We start from the raw sequence: 26,348 nt of genomic DNA on the forward strand, positions 1-26,348 counted from the left end.
CCTAGCGGGCTTTTCGACAGCCATTTACCCCGCTTCCCTCCTATTCATGACGGACAGGGGTCCCCTCACCGGAGAGGCCTCTCCTTGCAGGCGGCCCGGCCCACGGCCCCAGCCCTGCCCCGTCCCGCTGCTCCCCGGGGTCTCAGGGCGACCACCTCGGAATTCAGCCCGCCGCGCCGCCCGCCATGCGGCGCTGCCCGGCCTGTCGCTCAGTTCCCGGCTCCCGCCCCGCGCTTTGCTGTAACCGTCGCTTCCTTCGGTTTCCACAGCGACGCCGCCAAGGGCGGGGCATGGGGCGCGCGGCTCGCAGGCCCATTTCTGATTGGTGGGTGGCCGAGCTCCTTCTGCCCGCACTCCGCCCCCTGCGTGGATCCCCCGAGCTGATTGGCCAGGCCCGTGATGAGAGCGGCTAGTCCTTGCTCAGACTGCCCCGCGGGGCGGGGCGAAGGTAGGCGCCGCGCCTGCTGATTCGCTGGTGGGCGAGCGCGGCAGGGAGGGGCGGGGCAGGCGTGGAGCCGCGGGTAGTCTCGCGCGGCCGTCGCGAGCGCTGGAGGGTCTTTGGTGCCTTGTTGCGCGCAGGTCGGCAGCAGGAGCCGTGGCCGCTGTTTGACGGAGCCATGAAGCACTACGAGGTAGGAGTCGAGGAAACGGAGACCGAGGGGCCGACGCAGAGCCATTCTTTTTTTTGTTTTTGGCGGAACCACGGGACCCCCCCTTTTCTTGTCCTGTGCCCCGAAGGGAAGAGCCGGGCGACGCAGGCGCAGTGCGCGCGCGTTGGGTTCCTGGGCCGCTAGTGAGTCGCAGTGCGCATGTGCGAGGGAGGTATTTCTAATTTTGCAGCAGAGGGTGTTTTGGGGGTACCTTTTCTTGGGGTCTCCGCAGGACCTGGGAAGCTTGCAGGTTCCTTGCAGCCTCCCCATAGGGCTGGGTTGTACACTTTGGCAGGGGAGGAGCGAGGGTGCGGAACCCCTGCCCCCGATCCGAGGGTGTCTTGCGCAAACCTTGCGCCCTGCCGCCCCCTCGGCCTTGGGAAGGGGCTGTGCGGTCAGCCTTCTGGCGCGACCTTTGGACCTCTTCCCTCTCCCGGGACGTCCCTGAGAGGCTTGGGCGGTGAGGGAGGTGCAGAACCGACCTTGCTTTCTGGTGATGCAAGAGATCATCTCAGCCAGCCACTGCGTGTCGCCGGGGAGGAAGCTCAAGTCCACAGCCACTCTCCAGGCCGAAGTCTCCTGACTCCTCTCTTCGGCCTTTTTTTCCCCTTAGAACGAAGTCTTCTGAGGCGCTTATCATTTAATTATTGCTGGCTTTTAAGTAACATTAAACGATAAACTAATTTATTAAAGTTAGTAATAATAACTTAGCGACTGCTCACTCCTGCGCTAGGGAGATTCTGTCACGGCTCTAGGAGGGAGGAAACTATCGTTATTCTTCTCCTTTTTGTAGTTGAAGAAACTGTCTCGGAGATGTCAAGTGACTTGTCCAAAGGCCCCCAGCTAGTAAATGCAGAACAGAGAAACTCAGGACTCCAGAGTCCGAGTTGCCTGCCCCTCAGGTGTGCTGGTGGTCCCCATGCTGGTCCCCAAATGAAAATTAGCAGGTCCAGAGATTTCTTGCTTTTTTTTCCTTCCCCAATTTTTAAAACTGTGATAAAGTACACATAAAATTTACCATCTTAACCATCCTTTTTTTTTTTGAGTAAGATTAGCCCTGAGCTAACTGCTGCCAATCCTCCTCTTTTTGCTGAGGAAGACTGGCCCTGAGCTAACATCGTGCCCATCTTCCTCTACTTTATATGTGGGACACCTACCACAGCATGGCTTGCCAAGCGGTGCCGTGTCCGCACCTGGGATCCGAACCGGTGAACCCCGGGCCACCCAGAAGCGGAACGTGTGAGCTTAACCGCTGCGCCACTGGGCCGGCCCCCTTTAACCATTCTTGAGTGTACGGTTCAGGGGCAGTAAGTACATTCTCATTGTTGGGCAACAGCACCACCATCTGTCTCCAGAACTCTTTTTTTTGATCCTGCCAGAATGAAACTCTGTCTCCATTAAACACTAACTCCCCATTCCCCCTCTGCAGCCACCATTCTACTTTCTGTCTCTGTGAACCTGGCTACATTAGGTACCTCATATGAGTGAACGGAGACAATTCTTTTTATTCACAAGTTGAATACCCCTACTTCTGCCCGCTTTATTATTATTATTTTTGGCAGTTTGCCCCGAATCTTTTGAAGCCTTTAACTCAGAAGTCCTTGGTCATTTTTGACGTGGTCCCAAGAATGAGGAGGTAGGAGTCAGTGATCTCTCATGCCCTATTCAACTTTATGATTATAGAACGAAGCTCTTCTCACAGAGTTTTCCCTCTTAAACCCCTTGTGTGACCCTGGAGAAAAAGCCGCATTCAGTTTGAAAGATGCGGGATGGAGGGTCCACATGGCATTTTGCAAAATGGAGTTAGTTTACTTTTGCTAGTTAGCGGGCAGATAAATTAGGCCTCTGAGGATCCCTGGGGTGTGCACTTTTGTTCCTGAAGCCGGGCACAGCCTGGGGCCCTTGGCCTGGACTGGAGGACGTGCTCTGCCGCACTCAAAGCTTTCCCTCCCAGGAGGAAGGAGAGCTTCAGACTCCGTGTTCACGGTGACCTTGGAGAAAACAAGTAAACTGTAATTTACTCTGTTCTCCGCTTTCATTCTCTGCTAACGTTGGCCAAGTGCCCACGGAGGTGCTAGCTGCAGAGCTCCTGTCTGAGAGGAGCAGTGCTCTCCCAGCCCAGCTTGCATGGCACGCACATTCATTTGACTCCAAATGTTTGTTGCAGATCAATAAAAATGCCAGACATGCTTTCACTCACGTTTAACAAACAGTTTGAGAAAAGGTTTCAATTATCCACATCAAAGAATACATTTCTATTGGGACTAAGTCTGTCTTTCCACCCCCAAGTGACCCCCAGTCCCCTGAGAGATTAGCCTCCCTCAGTAGACCTTTGTGGCTCTGGCAGAGCCTCGGAGATTAGGAATTGCAATTTACAAGTGATAGAAATGATGTTCAGAAAGGTGCAGGGCTCGCTCAGTGTCACACACTGAGCGAAGTGTCACACACATTACAGCGAAGTAATGAGGGCTGATGTTATGGTGGGTAGGATTCCAGCGGGAGGGAGGTTTGTTGTTTTGATAGCAGTTTGCTGTCACTGCCAGTCTCCTTTCTGTGATCTCAAAGGAAAAGTTGTCCTTTGAGTAGCCTAATTGAGATGAATCAGCCACCTTGGGCTGTGCCTGAAGCCGGCTTCTTGGAATGATGGAACAGGCCTTGGATCGTCAGAGGATGGCTTATCCTGGCCTACAGGATTTTTTTTCTCTTGCTCTTTTTGCCTTTGCAGATGTGAGGTCAAAGTAATGATCCTTTAGCAACTGGAAAAGCAGCAACTACATCTTGTAAATGAGCCTGTTAATTCCTGGGAAGGTCGGTCCCTCTCGGCCTCCTTGAGCCCAGGTCCCTGTGCATTTCCTGCAGCCAGGTACTCAGAGGCGAGGAGGCCTCATCTTCTTGGAGTCCCCACTACCTTCATTTAGGATCTTCCATTCCCCCTACAGGGCCACTCTATCATTGCCTGTCTTGGGAACAGTCCTAGACCAACACAGAACCTTGCCACAAACAAGGTTTGCTTCAGTTTCCCCCACAGTAATACATATGTAACAGTTCTGGAAGGAGAATTCAGATCAAGAGGCAATTGTTTAGAGCCAGGAAACTGGGTTGGAAGGTGAAAATTAAGGAGAAAGTAGACTCACGTGTCTTCGTGTCACGGGTGTGTGGGCTTTGGCCAGGCCTGGGCTGAGTCCTGGCTCTGCCACTCACTCATTGGGTGACTCTGGGCAGGTTACTCAGCCTCTCTGAGCCTGTCTGTGGCTGCTCCTTGGAGCGAAACCCATTTAATTGTGACAGCAAAGGCCAATATTAAAAAAAGGAATCTAATGAAGAGTAAAATGTAAATATCTGTTAAACCTGGGAGGCGGGGTCCTAGGTGTCTCCTATTTCCTGTACTTTTGTCTTCTGAATTCGTGTGATCTTTTGAACTAGAAGGTGAAGGATACTGAGGGTCTTCCTGGCCACCAGCCCTGTTGTAATGTGTGGGTCTCTCACTTTTGCCTGTTAAGCAGGGGCCTGTTCGTGGGAAGGGGCGGTGTTCTAAGGTGGAGACTGCGCGAGCTCTTCACTCCCCTGCCCTCTGCCCCTGCGGGGAACAGGCCTTCCGAAGATGCTTTTGGGATTGATTTTGCATTTGCAGACAGGATGGGACCTCGGTTGTGACCTCTTCCTGGGCTCTCTCTTTTTTTTCCCTTTAAGTCTAGGAGGAAAGAAGTTCCAGGAAACCAACTGGCTTTTGTTTTTTTGCAGGGAAAGATTTGCCTTGAGCTAACATCTATTGCTAGTTTTCCTCTTTTTTTTTTTCCCTCCCTAAAGCCCCAGTGCATGGTTGTCTATCTAGTTGTAGGCCTTCCAGTTCTTCTATGTGAGCCACCACCACATCATGGCAACTGACGGGTGGTGGTGTTCCGCAGCCGGGACATGAAACCCAGGCTGCCGAAGCAGTGAGAGCGCCGAACTTTAACCACTAGGCCATCAGCGCTGGCTATCTTGGGCTCTCCCTTTGTTGCTGGGTAATAATCAAAGTAGGGACAGTTCACATTTATTGTGTCCTTCTAAAAGCCCTGAAAGGTGGGTAGTGTTTGTCCCTCCATTTTGTGGATAAGAATCCGAGGCTCAGAAAGGTGAAGGCACTGGCCCAAGGTCACCTTGTGATGGAGACGGCAGCCAGAGCCACACGATGTGAGCACAATGATGCTGGTGGTGCCTAGTGGTTATTGAGCCTCGTGAGCACCTGAACAGGTGGGCAGAGTATTACTTCTACTTTACAGATAGGGAAACTGAGGCTCAGAGAAGTAAATTAAGTTGCTTAGCGTCACAGAGCCTTGGTCCCCGGCTTGCCCGTCTCCCGTTTCTGTCCCTGCAGCTGATTCCCTACTGATGCTGCCCTGAGGCAGCTGGTGGCCGAGCTGCTGGCCGCTGCGCTGTTCCAAGAACATGGCATCCTTGGAGGGAGAGTGGGAGGCGCTCCGTGGGCTGTGTGGACTGCCAGCAGAGCGTCTCCCTCTGCCCTACGTTGGCTGGACCGCCGCGCAGAGTTGTGAGAGCTCGACTGGGACTGGGGAGCCTTGACAGCGTGGTGAGCTTTACGAAGACCTTGCTTGTGCTGGCACCTCAGGCCAAGAGCCTGCGGGGGGTCCTCAGGCCTGCCAACTTCCTGCAGGCTTTGTGCTCTGATTCAAACTGGCAGGTTCTCCTGGTGAGCCCCTCCCTCTGCCTCCCACTGCGGGTCCTGGTGTAGCTCCATACTTCAGCCTCTCTTTTGCTGTGGCCCGCAGATTCTCAGAACTCCGGGGCTGGATGAGCTGTAGAACTCTTCTGGTTTGACTTCTGCACTCTGCACATGAGGGGCCTGACACCCCGAGAGGAGGGCCTTTCCCAGGGCCACACAGCCAGTCCCTTTAGGTTGGACAATCTTGCCTGGGGAGACAGCAAAGCCCACAGGCTTTGGGTCAGAGTTGGGTTCAAATCCTTAACTGCCTGGTAAAAGTGTGGAGCCTTTGGGCAGGCTCTGTAACCTCTCCAAGCCTGGCTTCTCGTCCATAAAATGGGGGTCAGGGGTGTGCCAGGGCTGGCTTGTGTGGGCGCTGATTGCACAGACCTTCCCAACTCTGCGTTCGGGGACATAAGGTTGAGCTTGAAATCGGCTATGCCAAGGTGTTGACACTCTGGAAAGGGGCAACTGCTCCGGTCAGGCCCCGCCCCTGACTGGTAGGGATATTGGTCCCTACCTCACAGAGTTATCGCGTCAAGGCGTGGCTCTGCTGAGCGTTAGATGAGCAGAGACTGGAATGCACTCAGCTCCGAGCCAGGCACCGCACAGCAGCTAGCATTTAACCCCTTCTGCTGAGCTGCTTGTCCTGGTGCCCAGGTGAGGGGGCGGGGCTGAGGCCGAGGTGAGGAGGCGGGGCCGAGGTGGAGGGGGTGGGGCTGAGGTGGATGGGGCCGGCTGAGGCAGAGGGGGCGGGGCCGAGGCAGAGGGGGCGGGGCCGAAGCGGAGGAGGCTGGGTTGAGGTGGAGGGGGCGGGGCCGAGGCTGAGGGGGCGGGGCCGAAGTGGAGGAGGCCTGGCTGAGGCAGAGGGGGCGGGGCCGAGGCAGAGGGGGCGGGGCCGAAGCGGAGGAGGCTGGGTTGAGGTGGAGGGGGCGGGGCCAAGGCAGAGGGGGCGGGGCCGAAGTGGAGGAGGCCTGGCTGAGGTGGAGGGGGCGGGGCAGAAGTGGAGGAGTCCGGGCTGAGGTGGAGGGGGCGGGGCCAAGGCACAGGGGGCGGGGCCGAAGTGGAGGAGGCCCCCTGAGGTGGAGGGGGCGGGGCCTAAGTGGAGGAGGCCGGGCTGAGGTGGAGGGGGCGGGGCTGAGGCGAGGGAGGCAGGACGGAGGTGGGGCCGGGTGGGCGCGGGGTGGGGAGCTGTTGGAGCCGCGCTGGCGCAGGGCTGCGGCGGAGGGGTGCCCCAAGCCCGGCAGAGCCTCTTGAATAACCGGTTCCTGGGGAGAAAGGAGGGTGGAGGGTTGCTAGCCCTGAGTGGGCCCCGCGCTTCGAAGGGACTTGCGCCTCTGGGAAGGGTGCGTTTGGTCGGGAACCCCTGCCGTTGCCCTGTGAGGCGCCGCTGGGTGAGGAGGGCCAGAGGCCTTGGGCTGGCTGGTGAGGCTCAGGCTCGGTCCTAACACCCTCTTGCTGACACTGACAGTGGCAGCTGAGAATGTTTTAATGCCTGGGGACAGCAGAGCATCGTGATAATAGTAAAGCCACTGGTAATGTCGTGCTTACTAAGTGCTTTTTTGTCTGTTAGCTCATTTAATTCCTACGATTAACCTGTGCAGTAGGTGTTCTTCTCATCCCTGTTTGACAGATGGGGAAACTAGGGCACAGAAAAGTGAAGCGACGTGCCCGTCGTCACACAGCGAGTGGGTGGCAGAGCCCAGATTCTGCTAGACCCCAAGTCTGTGGGTGGGCCCAGGGGATTGTGGAAACTGAGGAAAGAATGAAGCATGTGGTCATCAAGGACGTGGCCTTTAGAGGCCGCCAGGTCTGCCTTGGGCCGGTTGCTTAACCTGCTTGAGCTTCGGTATTTCTCACCCACAAAGCCGGGATGAAGACGCCTGTCTCACAGTGCCACTGGGGAGTGTGACGCGCCCAGCGCACTTCCTGGCCCGCAGTCAAGGTACGAAGAAGCGTTGGGTGACAGGACCAGTCATTAGGCAGGTAAGGACGGCTCTGCATCAGTGAAGCCGTCTGGGATGCTGTCTGCTTGTGGCCCCTTTTGAAGGCCTCACAGCTTGTCAACGAGGAAGGCCCGTCAGGCTCCTGGAGATGGAGTCTCAGAAGATGCAGGGAGAAGCCCAGACGCCAGCGATCAGTTCTGACACAATGTCACACACGTTGAAGTCACACTGTGGGATGATCGGCTCTCGCCTTCTCTGTGGCATCGGTGGCGAAGTGAAAGCACACTCGGAACCCGATTTTAACTTCCTGTGATGAAGAATCATGCCAGGAAGCAGGTGCTCATAGAGGGCCTCCGGCTCAGAGTGTGTCCACTTCTGTTCCTCCCCTCCTGGCCCTGTTCCACAGCCGGCAGCAGCCAGAGCACTTCTTCCACACACGTGGAAGTGGCTCAAACCCTCCCTCAGAGGCTTCTTGTGTCCTTTGTTCCCTGCTTTCCTCATCACGATGCTCTGTCTTTATCTCCTCCAACACCCACAGCCACGACCCTGCCCTGCCCACATGCTGTTCCCTCATCCAGGAGTGCTCTTGCCTCTGCTTTCCCCCTGCCTGGCCCCTGGTTCTTGAGAGCTCAGCCTCAGTGTCACACAGAGAGGCCTTCCTCACCGTCCCATCTGGAGCACGCCCCGCCCCATCCCCCAGCGCCCGGCCTGATTCAGGCGGTGACTGCCTTTTCATTTGGGGACCTGATGGTCTGGCTGCCTGGTCAGCTGGTGAGCTCTGTGAGGGCAGGCACTCTGCGTCCTTTCCTGCAGCTTCCCCAGCATCGCCACTGCCCCCTTGTGGAGTGAATGGATGAATGGACGCATCTTCCCCCTGGGGTCAGGCTCACAGGAAGCGCAAGGGTGAGTGGGGGCCCTGGATGAGTCCAGTGTCTCAGAGTTGGGTTGAGGGACCCCATCCTTATCGGTCCTGACCGAGGGAAGCCACTTCTTAGGGCCCCTTGGCCAGACTGCTGGCGTCTTCCCCGTGGTCTCACTTTTCCTCGAACTTGGGCTGTGCTGAGCCGGGAGTTGCCCGCCGCCCATCACTGGATAGGTGGCCGGCGGGTTCTGCTGTCCTGGGCTCTGCTCTCAGTTTCCCAGTTTGTCACTTATGCAGTGGTTCGTTGGTTTCAGCGTGTGTTTTTCTCTAGATGTGTCTATGCCATGAGTGCTGGGATGAGCTGACTGCAGCCTCTGCCCTCCGGGTCTCACCTCTGGCTGAGGCCTGAAGGAGGGGGTTTGCAGGGTGGGGAGTGAGCAGCAGGCGCTGACCCTGGAGGGTCGGCTGGGTGTCCCCCATCAGAGCTGAGGCCAGCCGGGCAGGGCTTTGTAACCACCCGGACACCTGGGGACTTTATCTGGAGGTGATGCAACGCCCTTTTCTGTTGATTTTACCTAAAAGTGTAGCTTCCCCAGGGTGGTTTATTTTCAAGTCCTTGGGGGACCCTCGCGGTGTGCGTGTGTTACGTAAACACGAGGGGTAATTGTTCTTTGTTATGGACAAGCGAGCTGTGGATGGTGTTTCGGGCTCACCTGCCCCCGGTCCCGTGGTCCCTTAGAGATGGGCCACGAGCCTTTCCCAGCCCTCTGAGGGATAAAGGGCTCTCAGTAGCTCGCGGGGACTGGCAGGCTGGCACAGCCCCATCCCTGTTCCTGCTCGAACCAGGGTCTTATGTAAGCCGAGCTGCGGGCCACTCGGCCAGCCATGGAGACGGCAGGGTTTGTGCCGACTCCTGGGTCCTCCAAATTCTTTTTTTCCCTTTTAAAGGGATTGAGGAGCACGGGCGGGGGCCATGCCAGTTGTGTGGTGGGGCCTGTGGGAACAGCGCCTGTCCTCAGGGTGGGGGTGAGTCTGCCAAGTTCACCGGGCTGGGGTTTAACACTGGCCCTGGGGCTCATGGAGCATCAGGAAGCCGCTGACCTTGAGGGGTCACTGCTGAGCCTCCAGTCTTCTTGTGAGGAGAAGCTGTTCCCGGGTCACCTCAAGAAGCTAACTCAGGAGGGGGCCTTGGGGCAGCGAAAGGCCTGTCAGAATTCTCGGGGAGGTGTTTGTGGTCTGAAACAGCACACTGTTGACTACGACTTGCTCCAGAGAGCACAGTCCAACGCAGTCCACTGGCTGGGGTGGGGGACCCACCAGGGACAGGGCTGGGGTTGGACCGGAGCCCCTGTGCTAAATACCAGTGCTGGGAGGGTTTTGTGAGAGGCCGCTCTGCTCCTCCCAGCTGGGCATCCCGCCATTCAGGTCTCAGCTCGCCTGCCACCTCCTCCGCGAGGCTCCCTCTGACCCCCAGGCCCCAGTCGTCACTGTCACCTTTCCTGTGTTGGTTCTCCATGGTGCACAGCGCTTCCCACCTGCCATTGGTATGTTTGTGTGTATGAACTCCTGGCTGTCCCCTGTCACCGTGGGCCCTGGCGGGGCTCAACGGATGCTGTGGGAGAGTGACTGTGTGCCTGTCTGTCTGGGACCCACAAACAGGAGGCACGGGGGGCGCAGGTTGTGAGCCGCATCATGGATCCCTGGACAGGCCTCCTAGCCTGAGGAGGGACAGGGGAAGTGGAGAGGAAGGAGCGGGGGCGCGCCTGCTCGCAGCCGGCCGCCCAGCCGTCCCCGCCTCTTCTGCTGTGAAGCCCGCAGGTCATGGCTCACCTTTGGTACTTTGGAGTTTGGCTATTCTTTTTTTCTTTCCCTTTGACCCAAAGTTACCTGAACTCTGAGTTTTCACGTGAGGATGAGAGGTGACCCCATGGGAGGTGCTAGGCCATGATCAGCTGGCCCCTGGAATCCTTCCTGCTGGGCCCCCGAGGGTCCCTGCCAGCTCTCTGGCCTCAGTGGAGGGCCCCAGGCAGGTGCCCCACTGGGCCTGGGCACGCATGCTGGGCAGGGAGAGGGCACAGCCAGGACATCCACATCAGACCCTGGCTTCTCTCTCTCGCTTCGCTTCACTCCCTGACCCGAGGGGCAAAGCGGAGCCAGCAGACGCGGGGGCCTCAGCTGCAGAGCCGCCCGCAGGGAGCACTGCCCGTGGGAGGACAGCCGAGGGCGTCGTCCGGGCCCTCCACAGCCAGAGCCTGGCACTGCCTCTGAGTTCACCTTTCCCTTTCCCTTTGTGGCAAGCCTGTTGAACATTCCAGAAGCCTGCACCCCTCAGCTCCAATCCTCTTCCACTTGTTCCTTCTCTTCTCCTCTCCTCCCACGACGTGCACATTCTCCCCTCGGTGTTGTTACGTTCCTTGAGTGGGGTGCACCTTGCGATGGATAGATGTATCTTATGTTGACATGTGCAGCTTCTCCTGAATCGGCAGCCTCGAGTCAGTGGTGCCTCAGGACCCAGGGGTGAGGGTGTCTTTTTCACCAGTTGCCGCCTGTGTGCCTGAGCCCAGCCTCTGCGGTCTATGGCCTGGCTTGTCTCCGAGACTCCCTGCTGTCTCTGCTTCCAAGCTTGCCCCAGCAGTGAGAGGATCCTTCTCAAAACCGACCAGGTTGTGGCATTCAGCAACTTCCCAAAGTGCTTGTCTTGGCTTCTGCTCCAGCCGCCTCCTCAGCTCCTTGCTCTGAGTCCACTCTGCTCCAGCCTGCACGTTCCTGAGCCCTGCCAGGCTCTGTGCTGCCTCAGGGCCTTTGCGCTTCCCTCAGGGAGCCTCCTGCAGGCCCTCACTTTGGCTTAAGTCGCACTTCCTTAGAAAGGTCTGCCTTGACCATCTCCTGTGGCCCCTGGGCTCGCTGCCCTGCTTTCTTTTTTTCATGGCTTCACTGCCTCTTGACCTTGTGTCCCCTGAGCTTGGGCAGGTTTGGTGTGGAGCCACGGCGTCTCTCAGCCATGCTCACCGCTGTATCAGCACCTGGGACACTGCTCAGCACGCTGCTGGCACACATGGGTCTTTCTGTTCGTCCCTGAGCCCGGCACCTAGCACGGGCCGGCACATCCAGGGGCTCAGTAAGCGTTTGCTGAGTGCACAAATGAGGACTCACCATCAGCAGAGCAGGTGCTGGAGGCTCTGGAGTGCCTGGACGGCTGAGCCCTCGGCAGTCTCCGTGAGAAGCCACACTCTTGCTTTGCTTCCAGGGCCGCGTGGGTTCCTGGCCTGGGCCTGCCAGCCCCCGGGTGCAGGGAGTGGGCTCGGCATGTGGGAGGCGGCCATGGCCACCCACGGGCAGAGCCCACTGGCTCACCCTGACCTACTAGAAGGTTCCCTGGCTTGGTCGGAGCTCCTCTGGTCCATGTAGGTCCTTGGGACACGGGCAGCCCTTGGGGCTGAGGCTGGACTGGGGGTTGGGGCCTGGATCTCCCCGTGACCGGGTGGCGCCCACCATGCCCCTGGGCCCTTGAGGACCTGCATGGGGCTGAGAGAGTGAGCGACGCCTGCCCGGTACCGGGCCACAAGGCTTCGCCATCGGAGAAACAGTGGAGGGGCCTCGCGGCTCGTTGGCTGGGACATCCTCACAGACGTCGCTGATGCTGGTTCAGTGCGACGCTTTCGGCGTGTGTGACTCCGGGGGATCTCACAGAGCCGGGACTGTCTGCTTCAACAAAGCCGTCGCTTCTCATCTGCTGATTCATGTGAATGCAACTCCGCAGTGTTTACATTAAGAAAGGGAAGGACGAGTGTCAGAATTAAAGCCTTGTCTCGTTCTGGCAGTGAGAGGCAGTCCCCTTGGAGACAGGAGGTAACTGGGGAGAAGGGCGTGTCGGTCCCGCCGGGAGAGGCCGTGGCGCGACCTCTTCCTGCGGCGAATGCTCAGTAGCCACGCTGGGTCCCTTTATGCTGCCGACACTCTCGGGCTGTGTCTGTGACGTGCGTTCTGCTGACGGCGTGATGGTAACTCGTCCTGCAGGACTGCTGTTCTCTTTATACTTAGAGCCTCAGATCGTGGAAATGTGTTTTATGTTTTGGTGTTTTACTTATTTTACTTATTTACTTTTCATGGAAATGTTTTTAAAGAATTTATTTTTCCTTTTTCTCCCTAAAGCCCCCTGGTACATAGTTGTGTATTTTATTTTTTTTTAATTTTTTTTTTTTTAAAGATTTTATTTTTTCCTTTTTCTCCCCAAAGCCCCCCGGTACCTAGTTGTATATTCTTCGTTGTGGGTCCTTCTAGTTGTGGTATGTGGGACGCTGCCTCAGCGTGGTTTGATGAGCAGTGCCGTGTCCGCGGTCCGTGCCCAGGATTTGAACCAATGAAACACTGGGCCGCCTGCAGTGGAGTGTGCGAACTTAACCACTCAGCCACGGGACCAGCCCCATAGTTGTGTATTTTAGTTGTGGGTCCTTCTAGTTGTGGCATGTGGGACGCTGCCTCAGCATGGCTTGATGAGTGGTGCCATGTCCGCGCCCAGGATCTGAACCAGTGAAACCCTGGGCCGCTGCAGCAGAGCGCGTGAACTCAACCACTCGGCCATGGGGCCAGCCCCATGGAAATGTTTTTAAAAAATTAAATTCCAATTTAATTAGGAGGATAGGATGCCCAGTAATAACCTTCGATCACGAGCATGTATTAGGATAAGATTCTGTGAGGGTGGCGGGAGAACAGGAGCAGAATTCAACTTCCAGGCAAAAAGGGAGCAGATGTTAAGGAACTTGTTTATAGCTTTTTTTTTTAAAGATTGGCACCTGAGCTAACAACTGTTGCCAATCTTCTTCTTTTTTCTGCTTTGTCTTCCCAAATCCCCCCAGTACATAGTGGTGTCTTTTGGTTGTGGGTCATTCTAGTTGTGGCATGTGGGACGCCACCTCAGTGTGGCCTGACGAGCCGTGCCGTGTCCGCGCCCAGGATCCGAACGGGCAAAACCCGGGCTCCCGAGCGCGCGAACTCAACCACTGGGCCACGGGGCTGGCCTGGCTTTTCTTTTAAAGGATGTTGGTAGGTATCAAATTACTGAAGTGTTTAGACTCACTCGCTGGATTTCATAGAGCCCCGTGAATGTTTATATGAGGTTTACAATACTACAGTGGGCCAAAAGTGACATCTTTTGCAACTGTTCAAGCCTTGGTAAAAAATATTAGATATCAACTTAAAGTGTGGGGGCGGGGATCCAGGAAGGGCACTGAGTCTGCCTGCTTCAGGACGTTTCCCTCTGCTTCGGGGCGGGGCATGCGGGGCTGGGAGGAGTGGCTTCTCTGTGAGCTGGGTCTCTCCGTGGGGATGTGTAAGGGGCATTTCACACTTCACCTGTCAAAGCCGTGCCCTGTGTGCCCCCTCGCCTCATCCCTCCGGGTCAGTGGCAGGTCCAGGCCTCTCCTCCCTCGGGCCCGGGCTCTCTGCCTTGGCTTTCCTCTCATGCCCCGTGTCCAGCACTCTCTGCCTTCAGAGGGCATCTGGGAGTGAGCCCCCCTCGTCAGCCCCACACGGACTCTGTCGGGGAAGGGCTGCGTGATAAGCATCTAAGGGGTTGGCACCACACAGCCTCTGCGACACCTTCCCAGCCCGGGTTGTGCAAGATGTGCCCACGTGGTCGTCAGCCAGCAAGCTGCGAGTCCCAGCTCAGCTCTGCATATGGATGCTGAAAGGTGGATTTTACATCACTTCCACGTGTGGTGAAGGAGGCTTCTTTTGATTTTTTTTGGACCGTTTAAAAATGTAAAATCCTTGGGGCCAGCCCAGTGGCGCAGTGGTTAAGTGCACACGTTCCACTTCGTCGGCCCGGGGTTTGTCCGTTCGGATCCCGGGTGCGGACATGGCACCACTTGTCAAGCCATGCTGTGGTAGGTGTCCCACATAGAAAGTAGAGGAAGATGGGCACGGATGTTAGCTCAGGGCCAGTCTTCCTCAGCAAAAAGAGGAGGATTGGCAGATGTTAGCTCAGGGCTGATCTTCCTCAAGAAAAGAAAAAAGAAAATCCATCTTAGCTTGTACAGAAACAGGCCATGGACCAGAATGCGCCTGTGGGCTACTGTTCGCTGACTCCTTGGGCTACACTGTCTTTCATCTTGATGGAATTATTCCCATAGCTTCTTATTGGGCTGCCTGCTTCCACACTTACCCCCTACAGTCCAGAGGCATCCCTTAAGAACCTAAGTCTGGTCACGTTCCTGCTCTGTCCAGAACCCTCCATGGCTCCCACCTCACTTGGAGTCAAAGCCAGAGTCCTTACCCGCCCTCGAGACCGTGCATGACCTGTCCATTCCCTGCCCTCATCTCCTTCCACTCCTGCCTTGCTAGCTCTCTCTGGCCATGCGGGTCTCTGCTCTGTTGCTTGAGCACACCACGTGTGCTGTACCCCAGGACCTTTGCACAGTCCATTCCTTTGCCAGGATGCTCTCTCAGATCTCTGAACTGCTCTTTCCTTCACCGCCTTCAGGGCTGGTTCACCCTCCCCTCAGGGGGCTTTTTTTTTTTTGAGGAAGATGAGCCCTGAGCTAACATCTCCTGCCAGTCCTCCTCTTTTTGCTGAGGAAGACTGGCCCTGAGCTAACATCTGTGCGCGTCTTCCTCCACTTCATACATGGGACGCCTACCACAGCATGGCGCGCCAAGCGGTGCCATGTCCGCACCGGGGATCCGAACCGGTGAACCCCGGGCCGCGGAAGCAGAATGTGTGCACTTAACTGCTGTGCCATTGGGCCAGTCCCAGGGGGCCTTTCTTGACCCCTTTACGTGAGCTGCCAGTCCCCCTTCACCTGCCACTCGCTGTCCCCTTTTCCTGCTTTGCTTTATCTTCTGTGTAACCATGGATTTTACTGCCTCTCTTCCCCCGCTAACACGTCCCGTGGGCCCGGATTCTGTCTGTCCCTCCCAGGCTGAATCCACAGCCCTGGGGGGCCCCGCACCGCAGTCCGCGTGGGCCTGAGAGGGCGCCTCAGCTTCCCCGTCTGCAGAGGGCAATTCACAGTAGGCAGATGAGTCGTGGCCTGGCCGCGCCGCGTGTCTGCGCGCTGAGCAGGCGGGAGGCCTTTGTCCTGCTGCGTGTCTAAGGCTGGCCGCGGGGGTCCAGCCCGGGCTGTCTGCAGGTGGAGCCCTGGGCGCCGTTGTCCGGCGGCTGCTGGGCCTGGAGGAGCTCCTGTGGCTCTTCTGGTCTCGAGCCCACACGGCCTTCCTGCCCAGAGGCGTGGGACCCGATGTGGTCTCCAGCCTCCACCTGGCCGGGGCTGCAGGGGGCAGCTCCAGGCCATCCTGAGGGGCCTGGGCCTGGGAATTGAGGGCGAGTGTCGAGGCAGCCCTGGGGGGGCACTCAGCTCTGGGGCCCCACCGTGTCCCTGGCTGGTGCCTTGTCCTCCCCAGCCTCGGACTCCTTGCCTGTAGAGCGGGTACCCGGCAGTGTGGGATGGGGCTCACCCCCAGCCTGGGGAGGGGTGGCCCAGGGGTGGCCGAGGCCCCTGGGAGGTGGAGGGTCTGGGGGTCAGTCGTGGTCAGGGCTTTCGGCTTCCGAAGGACAGGAGCCTGTTGAGGGGGCACTGACCTCCAGCCGGCGCCAGGGCTCTGCAGCGGGGTCTCCGGGCGGGCGGGGCCCACGGGACAGCCGTTGGGTCCTCCTGCAACTTCCCGCCCGCTGGATGGAGACCCAGGGTGCAGGCAGGGGAGGCGGGCCCTCAGGGTTGGGGAGCCTCCGTGGCCCTGCTTCTCCAGGCCATGCGTGGCTGTAGCCTGCGGCAGCAAAACCTGCAGGCAGCGTTGCAACAGCTGCTGACCCCGCCGGGGCCCTCGGCGAGGCGTCAGGAGGTGCCAGCCTTTGTCCAGCTGGGTCCTGGGCCAAGGGAGGCCTCCGCGGAAAGGAGCCGCCCACCCTCGGCCCCCTGCCGGCAGCCCCAGGTCAGGGGTTGGGGGGGGCACGGTCACAGCATCTGCACCTCCCGAGGCCAGCGTGCCAGCCAGGGGTCAGCGGGGTGGCTGGCGGCCAGTTCTCTGTTAGCTCAGGGCTCCGAGGTGCCAAGCAGGGCCCGGGCCGAGCAGGCGGGGCGGTGCCCCTGCTTCTGAGCCCGGCTCCCAGGGCCCCCAACGGGGGGTGGGGCGGTGAGCCTGCAGTAGATGGCGTGGCGCAGTCCTTGGGGTATGGGGCCCTGCCTGACAGATGTGACCTGTGGTGGCCCCTCCACAGGAACAGCCCGCAGCTGCCCTGGGCGGGATGGCGCCCCTGCAGTAGCCCAGGGAGGTACGTGGGCTGCAGGCGCCAGGGGCTCCTGGTCAAAGACCCAGGCCCGAGACCCAGAGCCCGTGCCATGTTGGTCCAGCAAACCGTTCCTCTTGGGCCTTCTGTGGTTGCAGCAACCAACCCTGGGCCCCCCGAGCGCCCGAAGAATTTCCTCCAAGGCTGGAAGCTGCCTGCTGCACGGGCCTCTGCCAGCTTCTGGCTCCGGGTCCCAATACCTGGGGACATTGGTGTTTAGACCGCTTCTCATTTGGCCAGCGGGGGCCTGGGAGGGTGGCCAGCGGGTTACAGCCCTTCCCAGCCTGGGTGACGTTCGTCCCCGCCTTGGCACTTTGGGGAGGCTGGCGCAACCACCCTGGGCACCTCGGAGAAATGGGGTCAGGAGCCGAGGCCACTGGGGAAGGAGGCATTTCTGGGCGAGCAGGTGCGGCCTGTGCTGGCCGCCTGCCACCAAGCCCGAGGTCTTCTCACCGCCCTGGCAGGAGCAGTGTGACTGTGACTCTGAGGCTTCTGGAAAGTGGAAGGCAGGGGGCCGAAAGTGCTGAGCGGGGGGTGGGGGGGGGGTTGGGGGCGCTCAGGCCACGGCATCTGTGCAGGGTGGGCCGGTCTCCATCCTCTGGGCGCCCTCCTCTGCCGGGCCCTCTGGGCCTTTGCTGCGGGGTGGGGGTGCCCACGGCGGGCCCTGGAGGCCACAGCCCCAGGCGTATTCCCGCAGGCCCCCCCGCCCCGCATGCGGTGCCGGTTGAAGGGCCCTCTCTTTCGGGCAGACCCCCTGGGCGCCGAGAGCCTGCTGCAGCAGGGGTTGCCTGGCGCGAGCCTCATGGGCCCCCCCAGAGCTGTGCTGTCAGGGGGCGCCCCTGAGGCCAGTGTGGGGGCCTCCCAGGGGCACAGGCGCATGGGTGTCCGGGCTCAGGTGGTTACTGTGGTGCGACCTGGGTGTGCCCCTCACCCTTGACCTGGGCTTCCTCCTCTGAAATGGAGCTGACGGCCATGGGGATGGAAGGAGAGCTCCAGGCCAGCTGTTCCCATCCATCCCCCCTGGGCAGGTCCTGTCCTAGGACTCGTGCAAGTTCCAGGCGCAGAAGCAGAGGTGATGAAGGGACCTGCCTTCCAGGCCGACCTCAGGCCTGTGCCTGCCCCTTGTCCCGAGGGGCCCCAGGATGTGGACCCCCCAAGAGGCCAGATTCTCGATCACAGACAGGAGGGATCAGGGAGCACCTGCTGGTCATGTTTGTAAAGATGGGGAAAACTGAGGCTCCAGAAGGGCCGGTGCCTGGGCTCCGTGCCTGCCTGTCCCACCGCCCTCCTCCCTCCTGGGGCTCAGGTCAGAACCCCTGCCTCCCCGCTCTTCTCCCCTCACACCCAAACCATCAGCAGATCCTGTTGCCTCCACTTCACAGCCTGCCCGGAATTCCCCCTCTTCACCCCTCCATGGCTGCCTCCCTGCTCTGGCCCCCATCGTCGCTCCGCTCTAGTCTCCCAATTCCCAGAGGGCGCCCATGAGCACCTGAGTCAGGTCCCATCCGTCCTCTGCTCAGGAAACCTTTGTGCCTCCCACCCCACTCTGAGGAAAAACCAGAGTTCTCCTCATGCCCACAAGACCCTGCATGACCTGCCCCCATCACCTCCCCATCTTCGTGTCCTCCCACTCTCCCCCTCGCTCTCTCTGTTCCGGCCACACTTGTCTCCATCCTGCTCAAACACACCAGGCACAGTCCAGCCTCAGGCCTTTGCACTGCTGTTCCCTCTGCCTGGAACGCTTTTGCCCCAGATGTGGCTGTGGCTTGTTCTCTCACTTCCCACGGCCTTTGCTCAGGTGCCCGTTCCTCAGGGAGGCCTTCCCTGGCCACTCTGTCTACAATGGCCGTTCTCTCCCCTGTGACCTTCCACCCCCCCCCCCCTTTTTCTCCACAACTCTTGGTGACAGAACAGGCCCCTGTTGTCCCCCGTCCCTGCTCCCTCCCCTGGTGCACAGGCTGGAGTACAGACCCTTGAGGGCAGGGGCTTGCTCTGTTCCCTGCAGGCCGGGCTGGGGTGGGAGGGAGGCGGGTGGATGGAGGGAGGAAGCGTGCATGGAGAGGCCTCCTCCTGGTGAGGGGCAGCGCGGAGCCAGTGCTCTCTCCCTGGGGCCGCTGCTGACCCCATCCTGTACTGCGTGGGCTGCTTGATGGCAGCCTGAACTCTTGAAGCCGGCGGGGGCGCAGCCCGCCGCCACGAGGGGGCAGTGGCGAGCGGGGCAGCCCGCCGCGCCCCCACCAGCTCGCACGTGTCCTGCTATTGTTAGACTTGACTCACTGTCCGCAGGGGGAGGGCCACCACCGCCACCTCCTGACCTTGGGCCCCTTCGTGGTCAGGACCAGGACTTGGGAAGAAGGGCCTGGCACCCACGCGTCTGCCAGTGCTGTTTCGCTAGTATTGGTCTCATAATATTTCTTCTTTATAAGATTTTTTCCAGGTGGAGCGTGTTTATGTGCTTTTTTGGGTGGTGGTTATTCTCATCTCTGAAGTCTTACAGTAACCCTGTGAGATGTCAGGTGGGGGCAGCCCACTTAGTAGATGAGGAAAGGGAGGCTCAGAGAGGTTGGGTAACTTCTCCAGGGCCACACAGTCAGGAAATAGGTGAGTCTTTTTGACCTCAGGGCCTGGGGAATGTGAGCAAGCTGAGGAGGCCCTGGAGCCCTCCTTGCAAGGGAGTTGGTGCCCCTGTGGCACCACATTTAAGGGCCTAGGCCACCTGGAGCCCCTTCTGTGTTGGGATTGTTGGTGAAGAAAGACCGCGAGCTCCCCCAGAACCGGAGCTGGGTCGCTCGCTGACCCTTTCCTCAGTGAGCAGTGCCCTAGTCTGGGAGGAGGGTCTGGTGGCCAGAGTTCTGGGCCCCCTGGGCTCACAGAGCTGGGCGTGCGTTCTGGGCCTCACAAAGGCTTCCCCAGAGTGAGGCCCCGGCCTGGAGAGGGACAGCCGCTGGCAGCTCCTGTGGGGAAGGAGGAGCCAGGGAGGGGCTGTGGCCCAGACTGGGGGCGGGAGGGGCTGGGGGCTGCCCTGCAGACGCCGGGAAGCTGGGTGCCTCACGCAGGTGGTCACTGAGCACGCCTCCTGGCCCGGCTCTCTCGGGTGCTGGGAAATGGCCAAGGACAGGATGGTCCCGCTGTCGGGAGCTGAGGTCCAGTGAGAGGCAGTTGGGAAACGTTGGGGTCGCTGTTTTAAGTCACGGTCAGGAAGGGCCTTGCTGAGAGGTCCTTTGAAGGTCTGAGGAGGTGAGGGGGAGCCCCGTGGGGTCTGGGGGAGAGCCTTCCAGGCAGGGAGAACAGCATGTGCAAAGGCCCTGAGCCTCTCCTGTGGCTGCATAAGTGCTCTGCTTTTCTGGCGCTCTGGCCTTCTCGTCTGCCAGATGGGGCTATCGCCTCCCTGGGGCTCTGGGCACTGGCACTCACTTGGAACAGGTGTTTGGAAAACGGGCGCCCCGTTCCTGCTGTGCTCCCTCCATCTGCCACATCTGCATTTCCACCAAGACAGGGAAGACGTGGGCCTGGTGCTCCCTTCGGGCTGGGGAAGGCTGCAGCCTGACACCCTCCTGCAGGGCAGCTCCCTTCCCGCCCTGCCCCCATGCTGCCACGACTTGCTGTTGGCTGGGCCTGGGAGTCCGGGCTTCTGGGTGAGAATTCCTCCCAGGCCAGTGGAACTGTCTGTGCAGAGCCACACTCCTGTGTCCCAGGCCAGGGCTCCTGCCTGGTCCCAGTCCTCCGTGTCCATTGCGCCAGAGGCCCGGGGCCACACCCCCTGCCTGTGGACCTCAGGCCTCTCCATCCACCCATTGAACATACCGCCCCTCTAGCCCCTTCCCTCGTGGGTGCGCGCAGGAGGGCCCTCCACTCCTCCCGCCCCCTCGGCTGCCTCCCCTGGGGACGGGGCCCCCAGGGCCTGCTGCCTCCCCTTCTGTGCTCAGGGCTCCTGCCTTGGCTTTGCTCAGCAGCTGCTGCACCCTCTGACCTCTGTCCTGGGCCCTATGAGGTTGTGTGTGTGCAGGAGGTGTGCTGGGGCACCTAGCAGGGCGTGGGGGTGACGTGGGGTAGGGAGGGGTGCAGTGGAGGGGAGCCGCAGGGACTGAGGAGCCTGCGGATCCCGCCCTGGGACCATCTCTTAATGGGTAATTGGCACCTGTTTATCAGGTCCCCTTTTAAAACATAATTCATCAAGGTGAAATTCACATAACATAAAATTAACCCTTTAAAAGTGAACAGCTCAGCGGCATTGGGTACATTCACAGTGTCATGCAAGCACCACTTCTGTCTAGTTCCAGAACATTCCATCACCCCAAGAGGAGCCCAGGTCCTCCTTAGCAACACTCCCCTCCCCCAGCCCTGGCAGCCACAGTCTGCCTTCTGTCTTGGCCTGTTATGGATATTTCACATAAACACGTGACCCTTTGTGTCTGACTTCTTTCACCTAGTGTAATTTTTCCCCCACTTAGCATATCTCTTATTTAACTTTTTATTTTGAAATGCAGAGGACAAGGAATTGCAAAAATTGTATGGAGAGATCCTGGGTACCCCCATAGGGCCTTTCAGACATCTCTGGGGGGCGAAGATGGCTGCCGGGTCCCGGGATTTGGGGGCAGGAAATGGGAAATGAGGACTGATCCTGCTGTGGTGGCTGAGCTGGGGCACCCCCACCCTGGCAGGTTGGCCCTGGGTGCTGCCCCGTGGGCGGGCGGGCTTACCTGGTGAGGGCGCCGGCCGCTCCTCTCCCTCCGATCAGCTCCTCTCCTCTCCGGCCAGGCGGGCTTGGCTGCGGGTAGCAGCCCTGGGAGCACGGCCCCTCTCCTGCTGCCCTGGCCTCTGCCCGCAGCGTCAGCCCGGCCCGCCCGGCTGCTCCCTCCTTCCTTCCCTCCAGGCGGCCGGGCTGGTGCGTGCGGAGGCTCGGGTTTCAGCCTCCCAGCAGCTGGCCCTGCCACGCGAGAGGGGTGGCGGTATTTTAGGCGGTTGTGTGGTTCAGCAGGAACTCGGAGGCTCCTCTCCTGGGAGGCGCAGGCTGGCTTCCTGCAGGCCACGCGGGCTCCGAAGGCATGTGGTCCTGCTCGCGGGGACCCAGGAGCTATTAATATCCCTGCAGCCATAGGCAGGCCCTGGGCTGCCTGGACCTGCTCTCCTAGCCCTTTGGGGCACATGCCTTGGAGCCCCGCCCTCTCCCACGAGGCCCCTGGTGGGGCCAGATGCTCTGGGCCATAGGGCCAGCTCCCTCTTTCTGGCTTCTCTGCCTGGCCTTGTCATCCCTGTGGCTCCTAGGGTTCAGTCACCTGCCCCCCAGCTGACAGTGGGCCCGCTCCTGTGCCCCCGTTCACGGTGTGGGGCGGGCCAGCAGAGATGTGCTGACGGGCCTGCTCGCTGCAGCCACCTGCTGGCCAGCGGGAGAGTTGGGGTCTGAACCCAGGCCTCTGCCCTCACCTCTGTCGCAGCACCATGGGCCTGCCCATGCTTGTGCTCACGCCTGAGGTTTTGGGGCCCTTCCATGTGTCTGGCACCACACCAGGGCCTCACTCCAGTCATCTCACATGATCCTGGCCGCCTGGCAGGGTGCACACCTTCCTCCCTCCCTGCCCCCTGGCTGAGGACCAGAGAGGTGACTTAGTCCCCTGTGCTCCCACCATATCCCTGCCTCTCCCACTGTCCTCTGGGGGCTCTGGCTGTGGGAGACCTATCTGCCTGGGTGCTGGGTGGGTGGGCCAGGGTCCGGCCCTGGGTTTCGTGTCCTGTTCCTCTTTCCCAAGCTGTCTCTGACTGAGGGCCCCAGGGGCTCTGGGCGTGGGAAGGGTCTTCAGTATCTGCTGCCCAGAGGCCAGCTTGGGGTCAGACCTGGCCCTGCCTGCTGTGGCCCCACGGCCCCTGCTGCCCAGCCCCGCATGAGCTTTCAGGCCTCAGGAGCTCTGAGGCCTCGGGCTGTGGGCCGCACCTCCTCTCACCTGCTTGGAGGAGGCTCACATCCCCCTGCTGCTCCTTCCCTCCCAGTGCAGCCCCTCTGCACCCCTACTGTCCGGACACTGCCTGGGGGCTCAGGGAGAGAGGGTGGCCAGGCTCTTCTCTCAGGGCCTCGCTGGCCTGGCCCATGGGCCCCGAGGTGCAGGGAGGCCCAGTCTGTGTGCTTGGGGTTCGGGGGCTTCAGGGCCCAGGCGAGCGTGCTGTGTTGGGCTGACAGGAAATGAGTGGAGGGGGAGGAGGGAGCCGAGGCCTCACGGGCTGAGGCTGGGGTGCCTGCTGGGCACTTGCCGGTTTCCCGGGCCGTTGCACACTTAGTGGCTCTGCACCGGGAACTCTGGAGTCTGTCCCCTCCCTGGGAACACAGATGCACAAGCAAGGGGATCCCGAGTGGCTCTTACAGCTCAGGAGGGGAAACGGATGATCCGGCTTGTGGATTCTCCGAATAGCTGGGCTTTCTCCAGGCCCTGTGAGCTCTGCTGGCCGGACTGTGGTGCTGGGCCTGTGCTGCCCGCTGGCCTCTCGCCCTCCTGCCAGCAACTGGCCCTGCCCCCCACTGGGAGGGGGCTGGGGAGCTCTCACGCCCGCCTCTGGGCATCTCCCTGTGGCCGGGGCTGCTGGAGGCCATGCCACTGGAAAACTTCAGTTTCAGGGTGACCCAGCCCCCGGGGGGCTGCCCATGCCCCCCCCAGTGGTCTGTGGCCTGGCTCCTGGGGGGCTTGGTCTGGGGCAGTTTTATATTTAGCTGGGCCATGGCTGCTGGGCCACTCGAGTTACATCTGCACAGAGGCTGCAGTGCCAGGGCAGGCGCGGGCTCCTTTCCAGCACCGCGGCAGAATTTGATCGCGCCCGCCGGCCCAGAGCCGCTCGCGTGGGGCGGTCCTTGGTGGGGGCTGACGGCCGGCAGCTGGGGTGCTGGCTGCGACGGGCAGAGCGGGGTGCCATGGACCTGAGCATGAGCGTGGTGACCCGGGAGGCCAGCCAGGGCCTTGGCCCTGGCCTCAATGGCCTCCCCCGGCCCGCACCCCCCAAAGTGGCCAAGAAGCCTAAAAAGGCCGTTCTCTTCTTTGAGGTGGAGATTCTGGATGCGAAAACGCGGGAGAAGCTGTGTTTCCTGGACAAGGTAGCGTCGTGGTGCTGGCTGCATGGGGCTAGGGGTGCTGGGCCGGGACCCACTCCTTCCGGGGGGTCCTGCCCCGAGGGAGAGGGCAGTGCCCCTCCAACTGGTATCATGATGCCCCACCCCTGCCCCTCGGGTGCATGAGGGGCACAGGCCCTGGGCCTGCCCCAGCCAGGCAGCCACCCCTGGCCCTGGGTGTGGCTGGGAGCTGGCCCCCCTGTGCCAGCGGAGACGAGGCAGCCTCCGTGGACCCCGCAGAGCCTTGCGTCTGGGAAGGAGGCTGGCTCTGAGACCTGCCCTGCCGACGCCTGGCCACGGGAAGGGCTTGTTCCATCCCAGGCTGTGGGTGGAGAGGGGAGGCAGAGACGCAGGCCGGCTTCCCGTGCTCAAACCGCCTCCCAGCCAGGCCGGGGCGTCCTGGCTGCCTGGTACAACTGGGCCCTCAGGCCCCAGGTCGTCCCATTCTGGCAGGGCCCTTGCTCTTCTCTGCTATGCGGGTGGGGGGCCTGGACCCCAAACTCCCTCCTGTGGCAGCTGCCCAGGCCCCTGGTCCATCCCCCCAGGAGGGATCCTGGATCAGGGGTCTGGGCTCCCCCCAGGGCTGACGTCTCTGCGGCCTGTGCTTCCCCCAGGTGGAGCCCCAGGCCACCATTGCTGAGATCAAGAACCTCTTCACCAAGAGCCGTGAGTCCAGGGCCCAGCCCACTGCCCCCTGCGACCCCTCTGGGCAGGGCCTCTCCCAGGGCCTGCAGAGATGCCCCCAGAGTGGCCCACTTCCCTGGGGCAGGCGCCCCTGTGTGGCCATTGGCAGGAACGCCCTTGCTGGCCTTCGGCAGGACAGCACCCGCCTCTGCCCTCCTCTTCCTGGCTGTGTTCTGGAGCCACACGGGCCTCAGAGGCCTTGTCCAGGGGTGGGTGGAGCTGTGTGGTCCCTGGGCCCTGCCAGGGGGTGCGCTGTGACACCCCGCTTTCCCCGCAGATCCGCAGTGGTACCCTGCCCGCCAGTCCCTCCGCCTGGACCCCAGTGAGTACAGCTGTCCCTCGGCCGTCCTGGGTGGCTGTGGGCGAAGGCCTGGGTAGCCCCTGAGCCCTGGCCTGTGCCTCCACAGAGGGCAAGTCCCTGAAGGATGAGGATGTCCTGCAGAAGCTGCCTGTGGGCACCACGGCCACACTCTACTTCCGGGACCTGGGGGCCCAGATCAGCTGGGTGACGGTGAGTCCTGAACTCGCCCACGGCCTCATCTGCCATCAGCCACACTGGGTGACCCCTGTCCCCACGCCCACAGGTCTTCCTGACAGAGTACGCGGGGCCCCTCTTCATCTATCTGCTCTTCTACTTCCGGGTGCCCTTCATCTATGGCCACAGATATGACTTCACGTCAAGCCGGCACACGGTGGTGCAGTGAGTGGGGTCAGTTGGGGGGCGGAGGGAGGAGGGGGTCTGTTGGGCAGCCCAGCTGAACCGGCTGCCCCCCCCAGCCTGGCCTGCATCTGCCACTCATTTCACTACGTCAAGCGCCTGCTGGAGACACTCTTCGTGCACCGCTTCTCCCACGGCACCATGCCCTTGCGCAACATCTTCAAGGTGAGCGCCCTGGCCGCCCACCCCACTCTCCGCAGGGCCACCCGCTGGCCCCAGGCCCGCCCTCCACCCCCACCTGTCCCGTTCCCTTTCAGAACTGCACTTACTACTGGGGCTTCGCTGCGTGGATGGCCTATTACATCAACCATCCTCTCTACACGCCCCCCAGTAAGTGGCCTCCACCCTGCTCCCCAGGAGCCACCCCTCCCCACCCACAGGCTCTCCCCTCACCATTGCCCCTCTGCTTCCCCTCCAGCCTACGGGGCTCAGCAGGTTAAACTGGCGCTCGCCATCTTTGTGGTAAGGAGGCTGGGGCGGATGAGGGGCGGGGAGTATCTGGGGGCTCTGGACTGACCCTGCTCCTCTGACAGATCTGCCAGCTTGGCAACTTCTCCATCCACATGGCCCTGCGCGACCTGCGGCCAGCTGGTGAGTGGCCTGTGGGGGGGTGGGTCGGGCTGGGCAGGCTGTGCTGGGGGCTCTCACTCACCCTCCCCGTCCTGCCCACCAGGGTCCAAGACCAGGAAGATCCCATACCCCACCAAGAACCCCTTCACGTGGCTCTTCCTGCTGGTGTCCTGCCCCAACTACACTTATGAGGTGAGAGTCTGCCTGCTCCCCTCCTGGGCCTGGGGTCCCCTGTGGAGGGGCAGCTGCTTTTGTGGTTTAAACATGGAACTCGGAAGATGCAGAGCCTGTGGCCTCTGTGGGGCTGGGAGGTGTGTCAGGCTGGGCACGTGGCTGTCAGCGGCAGCTTCATCGCCTTTATTCGAGGCCATGGCTTTCGGTCCCCACCCCTCACTTGTAAAGTGAGGGTTGGGGGAGCTGCCCGCCTGCCCGCCCTCACCTGCTGCTCTGCCCACAGGTGGGGTCCTGGATCGGCTTTGCCATCATGACTCAGTGTCTCCCAGGTGAGCGGCTCCCCTCCCTCAGCGGGCCCTGCCTGTCTCGGCTGCGCGCAGCCATCGCTCACACCCCTGCCCTGCTCCACAGTGGCCCTCTTCTCCCTGGTGGGCTTCACCCAGATGACCATTTGGGCCAAGGGCAAGCACCGCAGCTACCTGAAGGAGTTCCGCGACTACCCGCCCCTGCGCATGCCCATCATCCCCTTCCTGCTCTGAGCTGCTCGCCTGCCTGCTGGCCTGGCCACGCCGGGCTAGCCCCAACTGCCGTGTCCTCTGGGGAGGACAGGGGGCCACCGCCCTCCAGTGCTGGAATAAACGCTGCCCGCCCTGCGGCACTGGACTCTG

General features: G+C 60.7%; 1 protein-coding gene and 1 long non-coding RNA gene across 3 annotated transcripts; one reads left to right on the forward strand and one right to left on the reverse strand.

The window, feature by feature from the left end:
• The first annotated feature begins 439 nt into the window (after positions 1-439).
• On the forward strand, positions 440-26,348 carry TECR (trans-2,3-enoyl-CoA reductase). 2 transcript variants are annotated; one of them, XM_014861675.3, is made up of 13 exons: positions 440-632; positions 23,469-23,519; positions 24,149-24,200; positions 24,496-24,540; positions 24,626-24,729; positions 24,803-24,918; positions 24,996-25,101; positions 25,194-25,266; positions 25,355-25,398; positions 25,470-25,527; positions 25,610-25,698; positions 25,964-26,009; positions 26,092-26,348. In XM_014861675.3, exons 1-13 carry the CDS (start codon positions 618-620, stop codon positions 26,217-26,219), a joined length of 927 nt encoding a protein of 308 aa, XP_014717161.1. In that variant the 5' UTR covers positions 440-617; the 3' UTR covers positions 26,220-26,348. The 2 variants fall into 2 exon arrangements, with proteins under 2 accessions (XP_014717161.1, XP_014717159.1); XM_014861673.3 differs by lacking the exon at positions 440-632 and having other exon boundaries at positions 23,001-23,519.
• On the reverse strand, positions 4,275-21,283 carry LOC139041313 (uncharacterized). Its single transcript, XR_011496231.1, has 2 exons — positions 21,145-21,283; positions 4,275-5,561 (listed from the first exon to the last, which is right to left on the reverse strand). It is a non-coding gene; the product is annotated as an uncharacterized lncRNA (long non-coding RNA).

Source organism: Equus asinus, chromosome 20 (assembly GCF_041296235.1).
Source record: "Equus asinus isolate D_3611 breed Donkey chromosome 20, EquAss-T2T_v2, whole genome shotgun sequence".
Classification (NCBI taxonomy): domain Eukaryota; kingdom Metazoa; phylum Chordata; class Mammalia; order Perissodactyla; family Equidae; genus Equus; species Equus asinus.